The sequence below is a fragment of the Galeopterus variegatus genome, unplaced genomic scaffold, assembly GCF_000696425.1.
Source record: "Galeopterus variegatus unplaced genomic scaffold, G_variegatus-3.0.2 Scaffold5059, whole genome shotgun sequence".
NCBI lineage: Eukaryota > Metazoa > Chordata > Mammalia > Dermoptera > Cynocephalidae > Galeopterus > Galeopterus variegatus.
The window spans coordinates 114309-136225 of NW_007731170.1; the positions used below are offsets into that span (position 1 = coordinate 114309).

Consider the following 21917-nt stretch of genomic DNA (forward strand, 5'->3'; position numbering starts at 1 on the left):
CACCTCTTGCTCTAATTGGAGAACTTGACAACTATGAGCCTCCAACAATGGACACCCCCAAAGCCAGCCAGCACGATATCAGCAGGGTTGCTGTCCAAGACAGCCAAACATTTAAGTTTTGCTTAATAACCAGTTACAAAGATGTCAGACCAAGAAGTGGAAGGAAATGGCCAGCTTGAGTCTCTTATCTGGGCCACTCAGGGTTAAATGAAATGTTAAAAGTGGCAGGGGCTGGCTGGCAGCTCTTCAGGTAGTAATTATCCTCTAAGGAGAACACTCATCATATTTATATCCATAAAGTCAGTTTACTAAAGAAATTATACAGAAATATATATCCCAAACCTTTTCTCAAAATTGTCATCTACCTTTTTTTATTCATTAAATATTTTTATTTCATTAAAAATTACTTCTTCCTTAAAAATGCCCAGGAAGTATGGCCTCTTTATTTTCTGCTACTTGTTTTAAACACATCATCAAGGACAGGTAATTATTAATGTCATGTGAGCACAAAAGGACACTTGGTATATATACCAGAAATGTATTCTCTGAGAACCAACTTTCAAGTGACTCAGATAATAAGCTTTATCAGTTTCACTAGTGAAGCCCTAGGATAAAACAGTGCCTAAATCAGGTTTGTTCACCCTCAGCATCACATGTCACCAAATGTCATGATGGGACAACGTACATAGAGCCTGCCTTGCCCAGGCCTAGCCAGAAGGAGCAGCTATGAAGAAGTCCAGTTAGTGTGCACAGCAGCATGTCTTATTTGGAGGTCTCATTAATTGTGGGCCAACAAAACAATGGCAGGATTTGAAGGAGGAATGTATCACCACGGACTCGACATACGCTGTGAGCCACGATGGGAGGCGGAGGGAAGACACTGGCTCAAAACCAGGTCACACGGGTAGATTAGAGACAGGCAAACTCATCAAGTCAGGGTCATTTTCCTGGGACCACCCCGTGGAGAGGGGCCTTCATCCACGCACCCTGGGCACTGATCTGGCATTCAGAATCCACCCATTAACAACAGGAACAAACATACATTTTTCCCCCCTGACATAAGTTTGCATTTAAATATATTCTGGGAATCTGGCAGCATGAGGTTTTATGCCAGTTCTTCAGGCTTCAGAAAGACTCTAGCACCAGCCATCAATACCATATCCCCTCACTCCTGTGAGAGCAAGGAATACTTTTTCCCGGTTCTCTAAAAACGTGAAGTTATAGTAAAAAAAAGTTATAAAAGAACTAGAGAATAGAGTAGGAGAAAAAAGCTCCACATTTCCTGCAGTTGCCACTTGCACTCCTCTGTGGTGGGTATCTACAACAAACTTCATAAGCAATGAGTACACCTGCAGCCGTACTGGATGTCCCCTGGCCACAGACCCTCTGCTGTCGGGAGTCTTGGCCACATCCATTAGCAAGCTGGAGAGAGGTTCCTATTGTCCCTATGATCTCACTTTCCAGCAAAGCTCAAACTGCTGTTACAACTGCTTTACTGAATCTAGAAAGGAACAGGTGAGTCAGGAGCCATAGGAAGTGTTTCCAGTGAAATGATCTTGCAAACAGCAGTAAGCAATCCTGTTGAATTTCAAATAAAAGGTCTGATTAGAGTACCTGTTGGAAGTAGGAGCCTTGAGGAAATGAGGAAGAGTAACTATAATTTGAAGAGTCAGATTCATTTCTGATACAGAATAATCACAAAAACAAGTATGTGCTGCCGGCTTTGGCTCCCTGTAAAAGTCAGAGAACCAGCTGGATTTCCACATGGCCACTCCCATGCTCTGTACTTCTCTCCTTGTGGCCTATGTCCTGCAAAGCTTCAGTGGGAAGTTCTCCGTGATGAGGTGATCAGCATGAAAAAGCACAACGATGTTTACCTCGAATTCTGAGGAGAGGAGAGAGAGGGTTTATGCCCATGCACCGAGCAGCGGAAACCAACGCCAACCCCACTAAGGTGCAGCGAGCTCTGGGAGTGAGGGAGCACCCAGGCGCTATTTGGGTTTCTGCATTTATGTCCCATGCAAATGACACCCTGATCTTTCAGCAAAACCCGTGATGATAACTATACCAATGTCTGACTACCTTTGCAAATTTTCTCTAAGTAAATGTCTTCTCACCTTGTGAAAGTAAGTCATCGGGGTACCCCAACCACACTTTCCTTGTCTTTTTTCTTTACTAAAGAGGATATTCTAGAATCCTTTCAATTTGTTTGTATTCTTTTATTTTTACATGTCCTACAGTTCTTAATGGAACATCAGACTCCCAACTGACCTGCAGCTGTCTGGGTACATCTCCTATCCCCAAGTGAGAAACAGTCTTCGGAAATGGCAGAGTTTAATCGTCGTTCCTTTGGGTGCCACTTGATTTATCTGAAACACCTGTTTCCACATTCATCTCTCCCTTTCAGCATACAGGATTCTTCCCACCAGCAACTTTAGGTGCTATGGGTAAGCCTTGCTGATTGCAATGAAAGGGGCGTGTGTGAAGAGAGAGCTCCGTGAAGAAACATATGCCCCATGTCCTTCCCCAGTGTCACAGGGAGGTAGGAAGGGCACGCCGTGTGGGCAGAGAAGCAGGCAGTGACAGACGAGAGCACTGAGCACCACCGCAACAAGCTCAGCTTTTGGAGGGGCTTTGACTGGGATGACAGCAACATTCTCATGTGGGGTTGTCTGCTTCTGCCTGTACATCAGCCATGACAGAGTCCTGCACCAGCAGCGCCTGACCTCTTTCTTTCCTGGCCCTGAGAATCATGACTACCCTAAAACTGCCCTTGGGGCCCTCCTGCCACCATTATCTTCAACTGTTCCTCCACCCATGTGCCCCATGGAAGGGAGGACGCCTAGCATGGAAGCCCACCTTAGGCACAGGCTTTCCTTTACGGCACAACAGCTGCATCATGGCAGCCATTCTACCTGGGTGCTCCCTATATTCCAAGTGACTTCCACAGTCTCAGGCCTGACCATGCATTTGAAGTCACTTGTGGTCAGCACCAACAAAGCTGAAGGGGAACACGCAGAGATGCTGCTCTTCTCGCAGGATGCAGGGGTCACTCCCAAACTGGAGGTACCCAAGTCTTTTCCTTAATGACGTGGAGACCAGCCTCCAGGCAGGGGTGAGAAGGCAGTATAGTGCTGGGCTGGGCACAGCTGACCTCTCTCCAGACCTCTCCACAGCCAGTGGAGTAGCAACCTCAGGGCCTAAGAGAGGCTGTGGCCCCTCAATGACTGACCTGGACGTCTTCTGTACAGACCTCCTAAACTAACAGCATCTGTCATTTATCAAGTCCTACACCAAACTAAACTCAACTCAGGCATGAGGCCAAGAGTATTGCTGACACCTTGGAGGGTGGACTGGGGGCACTAACTCTACGGAAGACTCATAGGCACTGCATTAAATGTTATATGGATGCTTTATTAGATTTGCTTCCTCTGCAATATTCTGACAACTTTAATAAAAATAACATACAAAAAAATTAGGTACTTAATGGATGGCATAGCAAGAAAAATTAAATTTTGTGCCTTCCTGAAATTTATGTAGGAAAACCAAGCCAAGAAATCAATAGCCAAGATCCTCCTCCCCAACTTAAAATTCAGGTATTCCGAACTAAAATCTGTAAGCTTCCGAATGATGAGCACAGTGAGGCGCAGAGTTGAAAAAGAAAGCCTGTGTGCTGCTTGTCCTGGAGCAGCTCCAGGCGACACACTGCCCGTGCTGAGGAGGCCAGTGTGTGGGTATGGAAATGGAGAGGGATAGCACTCTGCCCTCCAGGTCCCTGGCACCTTTGGATTTTATACCATGGGCATATACTACCTGTTCAATCACAATCATAAACTCATTTTTCGAGAAAACTTGTGGTACCTTAGCTTGGATCAAGTTCAACCCTCCCAGGTGTCTTTCTGTAGACCTTGCTGTCCTTTCATGTCTCGTAGACAGCTGGGTGTGCTGCCCTCTTTGCTACTGACACAGGTCTCTATACCCCATTATGCTCTTGCTACAATGTTATGTTTCATAAAAAGGACCCAAAGAAGTCCACTAATATTAAATTGTGCTTCTCACCCAGCAAGCTAGCTGTGCCCAAGGACGCATGGTCCACAGCAAAGGCACAGGAGAGACAAAGAAGCTTGTGGTGATTTAGTGGCAGAAGCAACAAACCTTCCCTCTCCTAAAACAAACTGGGGTGACGAAACTGCACTTATATTTTGAATTACATTAACTGGAATTATTTAAAGAAAAATCAGAGTGTAATTAAAAAGAGATTCTCATGGACTGATAATGATTAAGCACATTCTAAGATTCAGGGGGAAGATGAGGCTAATGAAAACGTACCGCCTTAGGGTAAGTCCTCATTTCGCAGTGAAGCCGTGTGAGAGCAGAAGTAGTTACCAACCCCCCTTATCACATACGTGCATTTCCCAGTGATCCTCAGGCCTGCCCCAGAAGCATGTCCCAAAAAAGCCCAGGGAACCCTTTCTGTGGTCTTTCCCATCAGTCTGCAGAAAATCGCATCAGTTAGGACTGGAGTCATGCATTGTCCCTTCCTACCAGGTCTTTGTTCCACTTGTTTGTAAGGTGGGGTGATCTCCCAAGTAAACTTCATGAACATGATGATTTTTATTAGAATGGATATACCATTAAAATATTTTGCAAGAATATTTAAAACCACAGAAGTGTTCATGATATAATGTTAAGGTAAAAAAGCAGGATATAAAACTGTGTCTGTGACATGATTCAGATCTGTGGTCAAAACATTTATAGACAAATTCATGAAAAATGACCAGAGATACCCTAAGCTGGTGGAGCTCAAAGCCTTCATGATGATTAATGTTGGCTCTGGGACTCTCACATGTTCAGGGTCTCCACTCAAGTTCCACCCTATCAGAGAAGCCGACCTGACCTCTCCATGTACGCCCCTCTGTTTGCTTATTCCTTACTCCTCACAACTTAGCATCACCTCCCCCAGTCTACACTGGCATGGTGACAATCTGTGTCCCTATGTGACAAAGTAAGCTCCACAAGAGCCAGGTCTGCTCGCTGCTGTTCCCCAGTGCAGGCAGAGCAGCTTCTTAGGCGGCTGAATGCTCTGAGCTCTGTGGCCCACAGCAGACCAGGTGCTGAGGGTCCCTTGCAGGGGCCTTACCCTTCATAGGATCCCAGCAGAGCAGAGAGTGAGCAGCTTACCCACTTTGAAGTTGGTAGTCTCCAGTGTAGGGCAGGTGAACAGCCTGGGGAAGACCATGTGTATGGGGACAGAGAGGCTCCGACAGACATCCCCATCGGCAATCTGAATATTCTGAATCTCTGTGGCGTCGCGGGCATAGCCTTCTGCACATCCTGGAGGATGAAGGAAACGTCACATGTCACACAGTCGGGAAACTGCACATATGAGAACAAGTTGAGCAACACTCTGGCCCTGTGAGATGCTACATCAACACCCTCACCTATTTCTCCAGATTGCTCTGAAGGACTCTCGAGAGTTCCCTTCCCTTCCTCATCCCACTTTGCTCAGACAGACATTTACTGCCATGGAGAGACATGCTCTCTTACCCCCGCCCGCATCATCTAATGCAGCCTGCAGCCGTGAGAGGCCCTTACCGCAGGTCTCCACACGCACCAGCTGCAGCTCGATGCTGCGGACCGCGGCCTCCGAGGTCTCCACCACCAGCTCTCCTGTTAGTGGCTGCGTGATGACACAGTTAGTGGAGTCAAGATGTCCTCTGATGAGAAATTTGGGGAGCAAGGCTCTCTAAAACAAAACAAAAACAAACACAGCAGAAACAGAGGGAAAAAGGGGAGTTTATTTGATTGTTACTTCAGTACAAGAACCAAAAACACAGTGAGGTCATTATTACACAATCCATGGGGACCTTGTTTTACAAAATGGGGAAAGAGGAACAACGTGCTTATATCTTCTTTCAGCGTGGACATTAACAGATTAAACTATTTAACAACTCTATACATACACAGGGCACCTGACACCACCTGTCCAGAATGACCAGGTATCTCAGAGAATCATCCTAATTGCCTAGACTGAGATCTGGGAAGTTCTTTCTTACCATGAAATAAGATAGAAAAACATCTGCGGAAGTTGCCAAGGGTATTTAAGGATAACCACTTAAAAATATAAAGAGGTTTGGGCCGGCCTGGTGGCGCACTGCTACAGTGCGCCGCTTGGGAGCACGGCGGCGCTCCCGCCGAGGGTTCGGATCCCACATACAGACCGGTTCCCGCTCACTGGTTGAGAGGGGTGCAGGCGCAGCACCGAGGGTTGCGATCCCGTTGCCGGTCCCGGTCCGGTATGGGAGCAACACTGAGGGTTGCGATCTGTTGCCGGACACGAAAAAAGACAAAAAGGGAAAAAAAAAAAATATAAAGAGGTTTTAAACAGATAATCTATTTAAAAATGTTCCCAATTATACAATTTCAGAAAGCCAAGACACTTATTTTATTTCAAGGAAATTTAAAGAGGTTAATGCTTGATGTTAATGCTTAATGAGAAGCTTATGGAGCTTTACTCAGTAGACACAAGAAACTGACCAAGGGAACAGATGATGATCTTGTGGGAAACACAAACATAGAGTCAGACAACTGTCTCAGCCGCCTTGACCTCTGGCTGTGTCCCAATTACTGAAGGTATCAGAGTTTAGTACCCCATTGTCCAACAGAAATATAATGCAAGCCACAAATCTGAGCCACATATGCAATTTAAACTTTTCTAGTAGACACATTTTAAAAAGAAAGGTAAAATTAACTAATATATCCAGAACATTATCACTTCTACATTTCATATAATCAATATAAAAATTTATGAGTAATGTTTTATATTCTCTTTTTCATACTGAGTCTTTGAAATCTGATCAGTATTTTACACTTGCGGCTCATCTCAACTCAGACCAGGTATATCTCCAGCATCAATGGCCACGTGTGGCTGGTGGCCACTGGATTGGATGGCCCAGCTCTAGAAATGAAGAGCAAGACAGCTCTGGACCTGGGGGCCCCCAAAGGCACCGACCTCTAAAGAAGTCTGGGTTCAAGACAGAGTTTTAGAAATAATTAAAAGCTATTTGTTCAGAAAAATAAAAAGCAGTAGCAATTCATATGAGAATTCTTTTAGGTAACTGATGAAAAAAGAAAAAATTTCAAGGTCCAGCTCAAGATACTGACTAAATGCTCATTTTTCTTCTCCTCCCACTGACATGATATTAACATACACAGGTAAAAACAAACCTACACTGTTTTCTGAGTCTGCTCTCCAGCCCTCCTGTGATTTCTGTAATCTATCTCATACCCTTCTAATAAATCCCTTTCCTACTTAAAAAACAAAACAAAATAAAAACCACCAGTGGTATTTTGTGAGTAAGCAATTTTATTGTATTTGCTTTACGAGTTATTTTTTCATTTTCCAACAATCAACACGAATGGTTCTATCATATTAAAAGTCCTTTCCATTTATAAATAAATAAACACACACACTCACATCTAGGAAAGCCATAAGCTGTAAGGGATAGTCCCCACTGGGGACTATCCCAGTGAAGCACTTCTGTCAGATGAAAAGGGGATTGACAGTGAAGCTCCAGAGTTCAGGGGAAACACCCCCCCAGCTAGCAGAGAGAACCATGAGGGAGTGTGCCCAGTGTGGCTGTGTCCTCTACCCATGATCAGAGGCAGGGGGCCTAGGGAAGGGGCAGTGGGGGTACCACTGGGTAACTCATCAGGAGGTAGTGACACTGCAAAAGGTTAGTGCCACAGTCTCCCTCAAAGGGCACTTCCCACCCTGAAGACTGAAAGCAGCTGTGGGCCAAGGCAGGGTAGGTGTCCCGAGTCATTTATGGCCACAGTGCAGGACAGCGAGCCCCTGGACCCAGAAGACAAGCCACCTGCACACACCTCTCTCCCCTGTGCAACACGCAGGGGCTCCTCTGGGCTCCTCTGGTTATGTGTGTCATAATCAGGAGACAGACTCTCACCTGGGCTAAGGATAGTCTCATTAACAATACCAGGCACACTAGATCCTCATCTGTAAATATAAACTGACAACCAAGAATCAATAAACATTTGAGGAAATAAAAGTGAGAAAAAGAGGCACACACTCAAAAAACAGAAGAAACAGCCCCCAAGAAACAGAGTTGATACAGGAAACAAATGAAAGGACACTGTACCTGCAATGAAGGAAGAGGCTATCTTGAAGAAGAAATAGTGCTTAGGAGTGAATTACATGATTGTTGAAGTAAATACTTAAACAGATGGCTAAATAGACGGGGGAGAGAAATTGGACTGGCTGCTGGGGTCACATGCTCTCAGAGACGGGGGAAGGGAGAGATGAGGAATAGATGGGAGTGGCTGTTTCCTTCCTAAACCTTCTGAAAGGCTCCCTACGATACACCCCTGCCTCAGTTGTACCTCATGAGGGACGAGGCCAATCATCACCCCTGTACCCCAATCCTCCCAAACTTGCCCTTAACCTGCTTCTAATTAGTATGGTCTAGTGGGCAAAATGCAGAAATAGAGAAAGGAAGAAAAGTTATGTCCAGAAAGAACTGCAGAGTTTCACTGCTTTCTTTGAGACAGATATCATTCAAAAACATCTGGAGAAAATTTATGGCAACAGATGAGAGTACCAGTTCAAGGAGGCCACACACAGTTTCGGCCTGGGCCAAATTAACAGCTCAGTCCACACAGCTTGGTCAGCTAGGCTTGACCAGGGGCTGCCATCAAGAGCCAGACTGCCCTGGTCCCGACGTAGGAGGTGGGGAAGGCCAATGCCGAGGGCTTCTGGGTCCTTGCCACCTCTGCCTCTGCCACAGGGAATCCACTGCTGAAGGAAACCACCAGAACCTTCAAAAAGCACTTTGCTGACCGTCCTCTGTCAGACAGGAATGCTGGTGAGAGAAACTGCAAACTAAACTTCAGCAGAGGATGACAAGAGGCCTGGAGGCTGGGCACAGGCCTTGGAGGACTACGAGAAATAATGGGCGCAGCTACTGTGACAGGCAGCAGTGGCCTCGGCCCACGGTGCAGACAGTAAAAATTAATACATGCACACCTCCCTGAGGAACTTTAAAAAAGAGTTCTTCTCCTAAGTAATTAATTACTGAGTTCAAAGAGAAATCAAATCAAAAAAACACACTAATTTGGGTACAGACAATAATCAGGAATTTCTTCTCGCTGATGACTGGACACCCACATGTGAACATCTAGGCAATGGCTGCTTGGGGGTTCTGGCTACTAGGAAAATACTCGTGGCATTTGAGAGTGAGGGACGTGTTACCTCTTTGACATTCTGTAAGGTTTCAGGTGTGATGGTGAAGTCCACAGGACTTGGAGTCCACTTCCCCTTCTGAGGCTAAAACAGGAGGTAAAACCATAATCAGTAGGGTGAGGGCCAAGAACTACGCAGGTCAACAGGCTGTCCCCTTTTAAAAAACGAATGGTGGCATAACCAACCAGGGGACTTGGTGCTAAGAGGAGGATACCCAGCTTCCAAACACAGTTCTGCCAAAAAACAATGTTGTGCTCTTTGTCAAATCTCTCTATCCCCTTGGGACTCAGCTTCCTTATCTGTAAAAGGAGGGCATAGACATCTCAATCTCTAAGGTCTCTAACAGGCTCCGAAATTTAAAATTAGATCTAAGAAACATAGTGATAGTATTGGGAGGAATTTACTTTAAACCTTTCATAACAAGAGCTAACCCTGGAGTTGGCACAATGTCCCCATGAAGTGCTATTCACACCCACAGCTGGTCCCCATGTCACAGATGAGGAAACGTGAGGCAGAGCTAAGAATCAAAGCCAGGTAGTGTGGCCAGTGCCATTAGCCATTGAGCTTTACAGCTATGTCTCTGGAAGAATCACACCTATAAAATAATGAATTACAACTGTTACCATAATTAATTAGCAATGAGCATCTCTGTATGACATAATTCAAAAACCCATCAACACAGCCAAGCTTCATTACCATCTGTCTGGCATTTTTTACCCAGGCGCCAGGATCCAAAAGGCCACTGACGTCCAGCGAGCCGGGTGAAGGAAGGGCATGAACTCATGTGCCACGTTCACTTATTTACCAAAAGCTTATTCCAAGGAATATTCTTCCTGAATATATTGTTTTAATTAATAGATTCATGAACATACTCTTTAAGTGAATATATTCTTCCTTGCAGAGTTTAAAGGCATATTTAACAGGTAAACTACAGGCCACAGCGTACTTTAGCCTTGCTGTGAAACCATTCACCATGAACATAATTTTTGAAGGCCACATGGTGATTACCAGCCCAGGAGCAGGGAAGGGAGTGCCAAGGAAGGCCCTACCATTGCTGCCACCCTGAAGCAGCTCTTGTGGTCATGAGTGGGCCATGGCGGGCAGCACTGGGCAAGGTGCTGAGTTTGGGCTCATTCTTCTCTACAAAATTTAAGACTCTCTTATGTCATGAAGACATAAAAAGATATGTGTCTTTCTTAGGAAATAATCTACATTAAAACATTTTATTTTGCTTCAATTTGAAGATCCTTGTTGGAGAAAAGGAAAATACCCAACTAAACCACATAACTTCCAAAAATACTTTGATCATATTTTATATACATTTACACATTTTATCACTAAAAGAGACTTGAGCACTATAATTAAGAAAAATTTAACAAGAGGAACTACAAATGTTGGATGCCCTAAAAAGTTACAAAATTAAAAGTTATACAACTAGGGCCAGCCCCGTGGCACACTCGGGAGTGTGTGGTGCTGGGAGCGCAGCGGTGCTCCCGCCACAGCTTCGGATCCTATATAGGGATGGCCGGTGTGCTCACTGGCTGAGTACGGTGCAGGCGACACCAAGCCGAGGGTTGCGATCCCCTTACCGGTCAAAAAAAAGTTATACAACTAAAGGACACCAGTGATTTTGCCAAATATTATGCACAGGAGATTTGTTTTACATTTCTAGTCACTACTTAAAGGTACCCACGGACAGTTTGCAATAGTGGAAAAGAACTCCAAGTGCAAAGTTTCTACAAAAGATAAACAGTCTCATAATACACTGCTGTGAAGCGCCTGTTTATTAAGGCATGTGGTGAAGACTGTGGAACACAGGGGGGTCCCAGATGTGGAGAAGCTGCAGGCTGCACTGGGAAACCAGTCAAGCGAAGCGCTGCTTGTGCGGTCCTGGGTGGCATCTGCACACTCATGGAGCAGGGAGCTCTTCTTGCTCTGGTAGGTCCTCAGGGGCATGTTCCCACGTCCACCCAGCTGCATGCTCTGACGCTGCTCATAGGCACCACATCAACACTCCAGGGGCACCTGGGCTCCTTCAGGAACCTAGCGATTTGCTAACTCTGTCCCTGAAGCGCTCAGAATCAAACCAAAGCCAGGTGTACTAATCTGCTGAGTCCAGGCAGCTGTTCAAGGGAGGGAACTAGGCCACAGTTGGCCCTAGGAAAGAGAGGGGAGAACAGGCCCTTAACCTGCAGCATGAGCATTGCAGCACAGGGAATGAAGGACCAAGGCATGGCAACTTCCATGTGAAGGACTAGAGAGGCCCTCGAGATAACCAAGAGAGTCCAGTGCTGTGGGCATGAGGACCCGTCACCATATGTCACACCTAAGGCAGGTTCTGACAGTCACTGCTAGATTCTAGTGACCAAGGAATAGCAGCACCATATAAGCTGTGGAAGACCTGCCATGAATTCACCCAGAGTCAACTGTCACAGTGGTGGAGGGGGTTACAATTCCCTAAGTTAGCATGTGAAAGGAATTTTTAAAGAACATTTGTTATTGCAAAATATTAGCAGGTGTTAGGAGAAGCAACCCACCACTGCCCTGGCTATCCCTGTATGTTCTTACTGGGTATGCAAAGATGCAAGGCCTTGGCCATTTTCTACCAGGGCCATTTCTCCAAGCTATGTTTGCCATAGCAACCTTGAAGGATGAGGTGATGTCTCCCTCTGGGACAAAGAGCAGGCTTGCTTACTGCTTGCTCTAAAAGTGGTGGGTTCCCAGGCTTGGTGTTCCTCAGCAGAGGCAGGTGAGTGTCTATTTGGACCCACAGTATCACCTCTGAGACTCAGGGCTGACAGGAATAAGGCACATGCTGATCCTCAGGCATCAGGCTGTCTCTGACTCAGTGGTCTTGTGTCTTTTGCCAATATCCATGATATGGTAAGAGGCTAACTTACTAGCCTGTCAACAGGGTAAAACCCCAGATCCCACAGGAGATTCCTATCATTAATCACCAGAGCCCCAAGTAAAGCTTACAGTTGAGTGAACGATGAATTCACAGGTCTTTGTCAAGTCCTTGGCCAACAGAGACCGCCTCATATCACAGCGCAGTGTATACTACAGGGAAAAGTTGGAGAAGAAAATGTCATTTTAGTGGCATTGGTTTTCATCTTGGAATTATACTCAAAGAGACAAGTAAGTCAATGTATTTTTGAGAAACTGTCAATTAATGTATCAAATGAAATTAATATACATAATAGGAGGAGTCAGCATTCAAAATAAAGACACTTCTATAAAAAAGCAAAAATCAAAAAGCATTTTAAGGTTATTTTTCAACCTATTCCCACAGCCATCCCGCAGTTGGACCCACTGGAAAACAGGTGCATAGCCCTAACTATAACACAGGGAAAAACCAGAGTGGGACCAGAAAGAGCAATGCACTTAGGAGCAGAAGCTGGTGCAAATCCAATCATGTCTTACTGGGTGAGCCCAGACAGTAATACAAATCCTCTGAGCTATGGCTTCCCCCTCTGCAAAAAGGGGATATTAATACCTACCTGCAGTGAGAATCGAATGACATCATGTGTGATAAGCTTAGTGCAGGGCCTGGCTCATCACAGTGCTTAGATGAATGGCAGCATCTTAGGTGAAGCTTTTGTAGTAAGGTTAGAAAACCTGTTTAGTGGGCCGGCCTGGTGGCGCACTGCTACAGTGCGCCGCTTGGGAGCGCGGCAGCGCTCCTGCCAAGGGTTCGGATCCCACATACAGACCGGTTCACACTCACTGGCTGAGTGAGGTGCGGGTGCAGCACTGAGGGTTGCGATCCCGTTGCCGGTCCCGGTCCGGTACGGGCGCGACACTGAGGGTTGCGATCCGTTGCCGGACACGAAAAAAGACAAAAAAGGAAAAAAAAGAAAAGAAAACCTGTTTAGTAAGGATTGGAAACCCCTGGAAGAGCATCTAGCATTTCACAGACCCTCGCTCTTCACTCATTCGCTTGCTGAGCACCACTCTATGTACAGAGCGCTGAGCTAGGAACCAGATTCCGTCCTCAGGGAGCTTCTCCTTTACTGAAGGGAAGCAATATGTAGTAACAGTGTTAAAAGACCCAGGACTCCAGGGGATCTTAGGAACGTAGCTCTTCGGCCGGCCCGGTGGCGCACTGCTACAGTGTGCTGCTTGGGAGCGCGGCGGCGCTCCCGCAGAGGGTTCGGATCCCACATACAGACCGGTTCCCGCTCACTGGCTGAGCGCGGTGCGGGCGCAACACCAAGGGTTGCGATCCCGTTGCCGGTCCCCGGTATGGGCGCGACACCGAGGGTTGCGATCCCGTTACCGGTCAGTAAAAAAGACAAAAAAAGGGAAAAAAAAAAAAAAGTAATTGCACAAAAGACAACTAGGAAAGACTGACAGATTCTCGATGCAGTATCTAATAATAAAGATGAAAAATGAATTCAACATGACTGAGAAGAATAAGAGCAAAAACCACCAGGCCCTCTGTCTAAGAAATAACAAGCAAATCGAGGACCTGCAAGTTAGAATGTTAAATACTGACTACATTTTAAATCCTTTATTTTGTCTTATGATTTTTACCATTTTTACATTATGTGACCACAACATAAGTCAAATTACCTGTATAAATTAGAATTTTCTTTGCATCTATATAATTTGAGAAAGATGACTTCAGGGCTCAACAACAACACTTTCTATCCAAAGTAATGGACCTACATTAACCTTCAGAGTAAGTGTACCAAGCAATAAAGGGTCCCAAGAAGGGGTGACAGCCTGGGGCCCCCTATGCTGAGGTTGGCCTCTGTGACCACAGGAAGTTGTATTTTCTCTGAAAGGTCACTGTCCTCTCTGGGTGGTACTTGCTCTACTGTAAAAAGAGGAGGCTAGAAAAAGACCTGTCAAGTAATTGTATAAATGAATGAATGAGTGAAAATAGATCAAAAAACCCATAATCCTAGTTTCTTTTAAGAATAGTTTCTCAAAAGAAGCAATAACAAATTTGAATAAGAATTGGGAATTAGATGATATTTGAGAATTTCTGGATAATGTTGACAGGTGTGAAAATGATAACTGTGATTATATAGTAGAATGTTTCTATACTTTTTTTTTTTTTAAAGATGAGCAGTAAGGGGATCTTAACCCTTGACTTGGTGTTGTCAGCACCACGCTCACCCAGTGAGCACCTGGCCATCCCTATATGGAATCCGAACCCGTGGCCTTGGTGTTATCAGCACCACACTCTCCCGAGTGAGCCATGGGCCGGCCCTACTTTTTTTTTAATTAAAAAAAATTTTTTTTTATTGAAACATAATTGATTTACACATTTTGGGGGTTCAACATTGACATATGTTGACAAAATCAATATTATTAGCATATATATTATCACAAATCATACTTCTTCCTTAAGTCCCTTATCCAATCTCTCCCCATCCCCCTCTCCTTCCCTATTCTTTTGGAGATTGTCAATTGAAGTATTTTGAGATGAAGAAGAAGATTCTGTAATTAATTTTGAAATGATTCAGAAAAAATGAATACAGATGAACAAAGAAGGCAAAATACTAATAAATGTTGACTGGCAATAAGCATAAGGGTGAAAAGTTCATATAAATCAGAAGTCAAGCTAAAAAGAAATCTCTTCATTTTTAGAAATTTGTGAGACATTTGGGGAGGTACAGAATTCTAAGTTGCAGCATTCTGAGCTTAAACCTCAAGTGGTAAAATCTGATGATCAAAACAAAGAGGTGGGGAGGGACAATTATTCACTCAACTGAAGAATTTACCACGTTAATTCTCCTACTGCATTTTCAGTAGTATCCAGTTCACATACCAGCTATGCGGGGACATGCGCACAAGTTTTGTATGCATATCCATACATCTCTCTTGAAACATTTGGAAAAGACTGAGATTTCCACTTTGATTTTAAACAAATTACTTTCATTAAGCAATGACAAACACAGGAGAAAGTAGCAAGCATGATCAGTGAAAACTTGATCTTATTCCATTCAGTTTCTAACGAACACATCCTTACATTATTACATAAATATTATTAAAGTACTACTGTGTAAGTAAAGCAAGTTGGTGCTGATTCTGGATAGACAATATAAACACACTTTTCAAAATGAAGTTCAGAATATTTTCAATCTTGCTAAAAAGGCATTTTTCATTCACTTTCTTTCATGTAAATATTTGCCCCCTAGAAAGCTGGTCAGAAGACTCACATCCATACACCAGCAACTGGTATTTGTATGGCTACGTGAACAGTGTGTGTTATGTGTGTGTGTGGGGGGTGTGTGTGTGTGTGTGAGTGTGTGCGCGCGTATAAAAAATGCCTGAAGCAGGTGAGCTCATATTAAAGGATTAGAAAGATGTTTGTCTTTACAGAAAGATAATTATTGCAATAGAGTAGATCATACTATGTGCAGTTCTTTTTGACAGATTTCTTAGGCAAGTCATAAAACTCACATACAGACAAACCTTTGGTTGAACCTTCACAGGTATTTTGAGAATTTTTATTTTAAAGGTGCTATTATTGTAAGCAAGGTAATGGTATCTACCAAGACCAAATTATCGGCTAAAACTTAACTAAAGAATCAAAAATATTCCAAACTTTCAGCTCTCTTGCACATATGTAGGACTGAATAGTTAAGACTCATCTAGCAAGGGAACTGCTGTAAGGCCGATATCACAAAAGCATCTTTCTTTCCGCTCAATAAAGGAAAGACTCTTCCTCTTGCTCTGAGTCATGACTCCACACTGCTCCTGAGACAACAATAGCAACTGTGAAAGACATCCGTAGCTCGCAGAGGTAGACAGGAAGTCATAAATCCACTTCCCCTCATTTACAAGGTTTGTTCGATAAAGAATACAAGCCTATGTTAAAGTAGTAGCCTTTGGGTATTAAACAAAGGGATATTTATAAAGTATAAAATAGAGAAGTTAGAGCTGGTGCCAGAAAGAGATTAGGGCATATCTATTACCAAACAAGAAAAGCACCCCTTACAATGTCAAAGTGGCCTGAAAAGATCCCAAAAGAAACAAAGGGGTTTTTTTTTTTGTTTTTTTGCGAAGCTGAGCTGTTTCAAAGGAATTTTTCAGAAGTTACAGCATGGGTCCTTAAAAGTTCCTATCAAAAATAATGGTCGTATATAAAATGTACTTAGCAGGGCAAAATAGGAAATCAACATAGAATATACATGAGAGGTCACAGCAATAAATACAGTAATAATTCTTTGGTGCATCTATTAACTTTCAGTGAAAGAAAGACCAAGCTGTTTCTCAGAAGAAAAGTCACAAAGTCAACTGCACAGGAGTAGGAAACGCTCACCTGAATGTTGACAAACACGCCATGATAAGTCTCATACAGAACCTTGTTGCCTTTCACATGCAGAGGAAATTCAAAAGGAATTTCTGTTTTCCCACTGGGAAATTTCCCCGGCTTCACCATTTCTATGGTGGTGTTGATAATCTGGATAGGCTGTAACAAAAATCTCCTCAGTTCATCAGCATGCATTTGTAGGAGTCTTTTCAAATTACAGTGTCTATTAACAACCTCCTTAAAAACACAACACGCGGAGGGAGCCCTTGGATGCTACCATCCTGGTGTCTGGGGCAGCACAGGGCTGGGTCCATAGAAGAAGAGTGAGTCAGTTCCATTTTTTAAATCTCTGGCATGATAATGGTTTGTTTACAACATTAGACAGTTGGGTGCTTGATACACAGGAGGAACTGAACCAATACATCCCTCTCCTCCCCAAACATCTTATTTCGTGGTCCTAACCACTCCATCTTGGGAATGGAGAAGCACACACAGTACAGTGAAGCCGCCTGGCTAGGAGGCTGGCGTGGGGACCCAGGCTCCTGCCTACCCAGCCCCTGCTCCTGGCACTCCTCCAGCTGCCTCGAAGCCCCACCGCTGTAGCAACGGGGGAAGCAGTCCTCTCCTCCAGCCCCGTCTGTAGCCGGACCTCGGCAGCTGGACCCCCAGGAGGAAGGCAGAACTAACACGTGGAACCTGCCTAAATGGAAGATATTAATGCTTTCAAAGCTTTGGTTTGGCATCACTCTTAGAAACTCCATGACTTACAAAGTGAATCTCTAAGTACTAATGGATTAAAATAAAATAAACTGTAGAAAAACATGAGAAGCCACTAAATCTGAACATTGTTAATGCACGCTTCTTCCCTTTTAATTCATTCTCCCTCAGTTAAAGAGTTAATATGCCCTTCATGAAAAGGAAACTATACGTATAGGAAAAGGGTTTACATTCTGGAACACAGAACTCTACCCCAAATCACAAATAGAAAACAAGGGCTACTTGCTCTGTCTGCATCTTACCTTAATGTCAAATCCAACAGCATCAACACACACAGCTAATAAAATAACAGTTTTGATTTAGTAAGGCAAGTGCCATAAGCCACAGATACAACTTCTCAGAAGAGCTTTGATCTTTTTAATGGCTGAAATCAGTCTATTTATGTTCTCCTAGTCCTACTTATCAAATAAATACAAGCAGACTCTCAATAATATAGTAAGAAACAAAATATCTGCATTTTTTCCAGGTTGATGGTGAAAGTATGACTATCACCATCCCTTGCAAGACAAAAACAGATAACAATGCAGACAGACAGCAGGTGACGGTGACCATAAACATCTGAACACTGAACTAAAAATGTGCGATCTATGCTTTCTTACCTTAACAGAATTATAGAAAGCTTCAAACACACCCACACTTTTGGTACTGAGCTGGAGGTTTACAGTGCCTTCCATTGTCAAAGACACTCCCTGGTGCTGGACTGAGTCCTTACTAGATATGACCACCACACCGGAGAGCATTTCCTGGGAGAGAAAAGACAGCCACAATCAAATTAGCACATCTCTTTCATTCACCCTATTTATTAACAAAAGTAAGTCTCCTTCACAATCAATTTGTGCAGAGATTCAGACATTCATTGAGACACCTGGATGACAGGATGGAGAGGGCCCAGCCCCTGGTAATGACACAGCAGGCTGGACACACACTGATGGGGACACTCCTCACCCCATCGCTGTCATTCCAGGCTGGAGAATCCCTACTAATGTCTGCTTTCAAAGGGCAAAGAGATGGACCTGGGGCAAATGGCAGTTTCACAGAGATAGGACACATGGGCATGTGTAGTGACCCCTTCAGAAAGAATACTAGAAAATAAAACCTTTTTCTTTAGGTTCTTTCTCAACTGGGCTGACTAAAATGACTACACATCTACAAACGCATGAGTAATTTATCAGAGCTAACTGTTAGTCTGGTGTCCTTTCTGCCTTGTCCTTGCTGAGGGCGAGACTGCGAGCTATCCGTCCCAGGCGCGAGGGCAGCACACCACTTTCACTGAAGACTGTACTCTGTCCCTTGGTGTTTGGCTCACTCTGGCAGATATTTGAGCCTTGATGCCCCTGGGTTCATAAATCATTTGAGGAAGACTTCACAACTGATCATCTATTCATTTATCTGAAGATAATTACTGACTAATAGAATATGGACATTAACTACATTCTTTATCTGATAGCAGTTTCTTCCTGTCGCCATAGAACTCGATAGTCTCCATTTTTCATAGTATTTGAGTGAAAGAGGAAATTGAGGAGATTAAATAGCATCAACTAGAGCAAAAGGAGAATCGCACTACACACAAAACATGTTTCTGAAACAACCTTCAGAACCTGGCATGACTGATGGGAGAGAATTGTTGACAAGAAAATAAAACCAAAAAAGAGAAAAAGCACTGAGAAAACAGTCAATTCTTGATTAATCCTGGCAAAGGAGAACAGAAACAACTTGAACAACTGAAATAAGAAAAACCCCAGACCTCCTCAAGAACTTCCCCCTCAGACTTTTGTGCAGACTCTCAAACGAGAAGAACATAAGATTTTCGGCTCTGGACAGGACCAACAGGTCACCCAACGTAAGCAGGGGCCTTCATCAAGGGCATGGCTCCAAAGAGGGGCCCCTCAGGGACTTCGGGATAGCAACGAACACGGAAACGAGATACAGTAATCATGTGTACGTATGCTACTGTTTAGGGAGAAGAGCCATGGCTCTGTTGCATCATGAGGCCCTTGACCGGAGAAAGGTCATATCATTGGAAACACGGATGCGGGAGCGATGCAGGCCCCACATTGTACGTGTGTGGATGACACACAGGTGACAGGGTCTGGATCTTGCCCCCTTGCAGGGACTTGTACTCTTTGCCAAAGCAGCAGCACAGACACCCCCGATCCACCAGCATCAGGAAGAACCGGACTCTCTTTGAGGTGATGCATCCAGGGGAACTGCATTCCCACAGAGCCTGCTGCCAGGAAGCTCATGCCTCCAACTGGGGGGAGCTAACCTAGGGAAGGCCTGAAGCAGCCCATCTTCAACCCAGATGGACAGATCAGCCTGGGAACCACACATGACAAAGGCTGCTGGTTGCCCTTGGTCTCTCTGCTGCCTTTCTCAGCACAAACCACTACCAAGTTCCTCCAAAGAGTGCTGAAAGAGACCACACCTTCTGTCTTCTCTACATGTAAAAAGCCACTACCCAACTATACAACTTTTTTCTTTCTTTCTTTTTTTTTTTTTGGACTGGTAAGGGGATTGTAACCCTGGCTCGGTGTTGTCTGCACCACACTCAGCCAGTGAGCACACCAGCCATCCCTATATAGGATCCGAATCTGCAGCCTTGGCGCTACCAGCACCAGACTCTCGCGAGTGAGCCACAGGGCCGGCCCTATCTTTTTTGTTCTCTGAAATAAAATAGCAAAACCATAATTGGGACTCTGGGTTTGAGGATGGTGGTGTCAAGTCAGCATTGCCCTTTAGCTTCCTGGAAATCACCCAAACGAACAAGAGACAAAACCACAAACTCCATTTTCGGCGAAGCCTGGAGGCAGTTAATACCATGAAATAGGTGGAAGGGCTGCTAGAAGTGAGGATGAAGCAGGGGGACAGTAAAAAGCCAACACACGACCCCAAAGCTGTGCAGCTCAGGAAGAGCTAGCAAATATGCTTCTGGAAAGTGCGGGCACACCTGGGAGCAGCTAAGGCAGCTCCTGATGAGGACCCCTAGGATATGCCCATGCCGGGAGCGGTGGGTCTCGGTGGTAGAGGAGGCAGTGAGCCCCTCTGCACTGTGATGGGTCAAAAGGAAGTAAAGGTTAAAGGATCACATACACACCTGGTCTAGGCATAAGTTCACCTCCTCCAAGGAGACCAGCAGAGGAGCATTTGACATATGACCGGTTAAAAAAATAAGGCAGGGAGAGAGGGGAGAGGAGACAAATCCAAGAGTAAGATGATGAATACAGATAAGAAAGATCCTGTCACTCCTCTACTCACCAGAACTCTAGCAGCTCCACACCTTACTCAGCCCTTCTCCCTTACCTGTCTGACCTCATGTCAGTCACTCTGCTCCCCACAGCCATTCCTCTAAGGCACTTGCATGCTCCAGCCCCAGGCATGTGCACGCGCTCTCCCTGCCACCTGGAGGCCCTTCCTCACATACTTATGTGGCTCACTCCAGAGCCTCCATCGAGTCACTGCTCAGAGGACAACATTTTAGTGAGGCCTGCCCTGATAGAAATATATCATCAAAACCATACTTTTTCAATATGGTGGCCATGAGCCACATGTGGCTATTTAAACTGAAATTTATATTAATTAGTATTTAAAAGTCAGGTCCTCCTATTTCTGGTACTTAATAGCCACAGCATGGCTAGTGGCTATCATAGTGGACACTGCGGATAAATAGTACCATTCAAATCATCACAGAGAGTTCTATTGGACAATGCTAATTTACAGTTAATAAGTCAAATAATAAAGTACAAATAAACTTAACAGAAGTCAACATCAATAAAAATAATATTCGTAAATACGATCAAGTGGTAGAAGAGAATAAAGAAGGAAAGAAGAAGAAATATACAAATTTATCATTGTCCATAGTAGGAAATTAGTAAATAATGTCTAAAACATAGAAGATTTAGGGTGTAATAGAAAGTTGTAAGGGTAACAATTAGAAAAAAAAAAAGTCCAAATAACTAGATAATCATACAAACAACCTAAAGCAAAGTAAACAGAGTATAAAAAGATATCTTAAAGGCTACTTAAAAAATACTCCCCCAACAAAGCAGCAATGACAGAATTAATGCCAAACATATGTCAAATTAATTAATAGCTAAATTAATGTCTACTTAAAAACAGACATTCATATTATATTACAAAGCAAACCCAATTTTATGTTGAATGACAGACAGACACCTACAATGGCAGGGGTGAAGGGTGAATTTGGGAGGATAAAGAAGAAAAGATAAGCAGAGGTATAGAAAACAAACACAAATAAATAAATCATGAGTTATGATCTTAATATCAGACAAAACTGAGTTCAGAGAATGAAGTATTAAACAAGAAAGGGTACTGTACAAGTCTGAAGGGTGCAACTCACAGTAAAGACATGAGGTGTTGTTACCTGTGGATCAAGTAACATAGCATCAACACGCAGAAAAGAAAAACTACAGGGATACAGGGAGAAATTGAGTAAAACACATCCGTTGTAAGAGACGCTAATTCACTCTTCTCAGATCATGACCAATAAAGTAGACAAAAAGAAGCAAGGATATAGAAGACCTAAGTTACATATCAGTAAAGAATAACTAATTGGCATATGTAGAACTCTATGTCCTGAAAACACAAAACATA

The 21917-nt window shown here is 44.0% G+C and overlaps 1 protein-coding gene across 1 annotated transcript in view; it reads right to left on the reverse strand.

The window, feature by feature from the left end:
- Nucleotides 1-410: 410 nt before the first annotated feature.
- DSCR3 (Down syndrome critical region gene 3) overlaps nt 411-21917 on the reverse strand; it is a 42525-nt gene continuing 21018 nt past the window's right edge. Inside the window, exons 2-8 of the mRNA XM_008588838.1 lie at nt 17906-18049; nt 16539-16688; nt 12239-12319; nt 9269-9343; nt 5596-5746; nt 5182-5334; nt 411-1885 (exon numbers count right to left, since the gene is read on the reverse strand). Of these exons, the coding sequence (XP_008587060.1) occupies nt 1803-1885; nt 5182-5334; nt 5596-5746; nt 9269-9343; nt 12239-12319; nt 16539-16688; nt 17906-18049 (837 nt within the window). The 3' untranslated portion in view covers nt 411-1802. The remainder of the gene's footprint in view (nt 1886-5181; nt 5335-5595; nt 5747-9268; nt 9344-12238; nt 12320-16538; nt 16689-17905; nt 18050-21917) is intronic.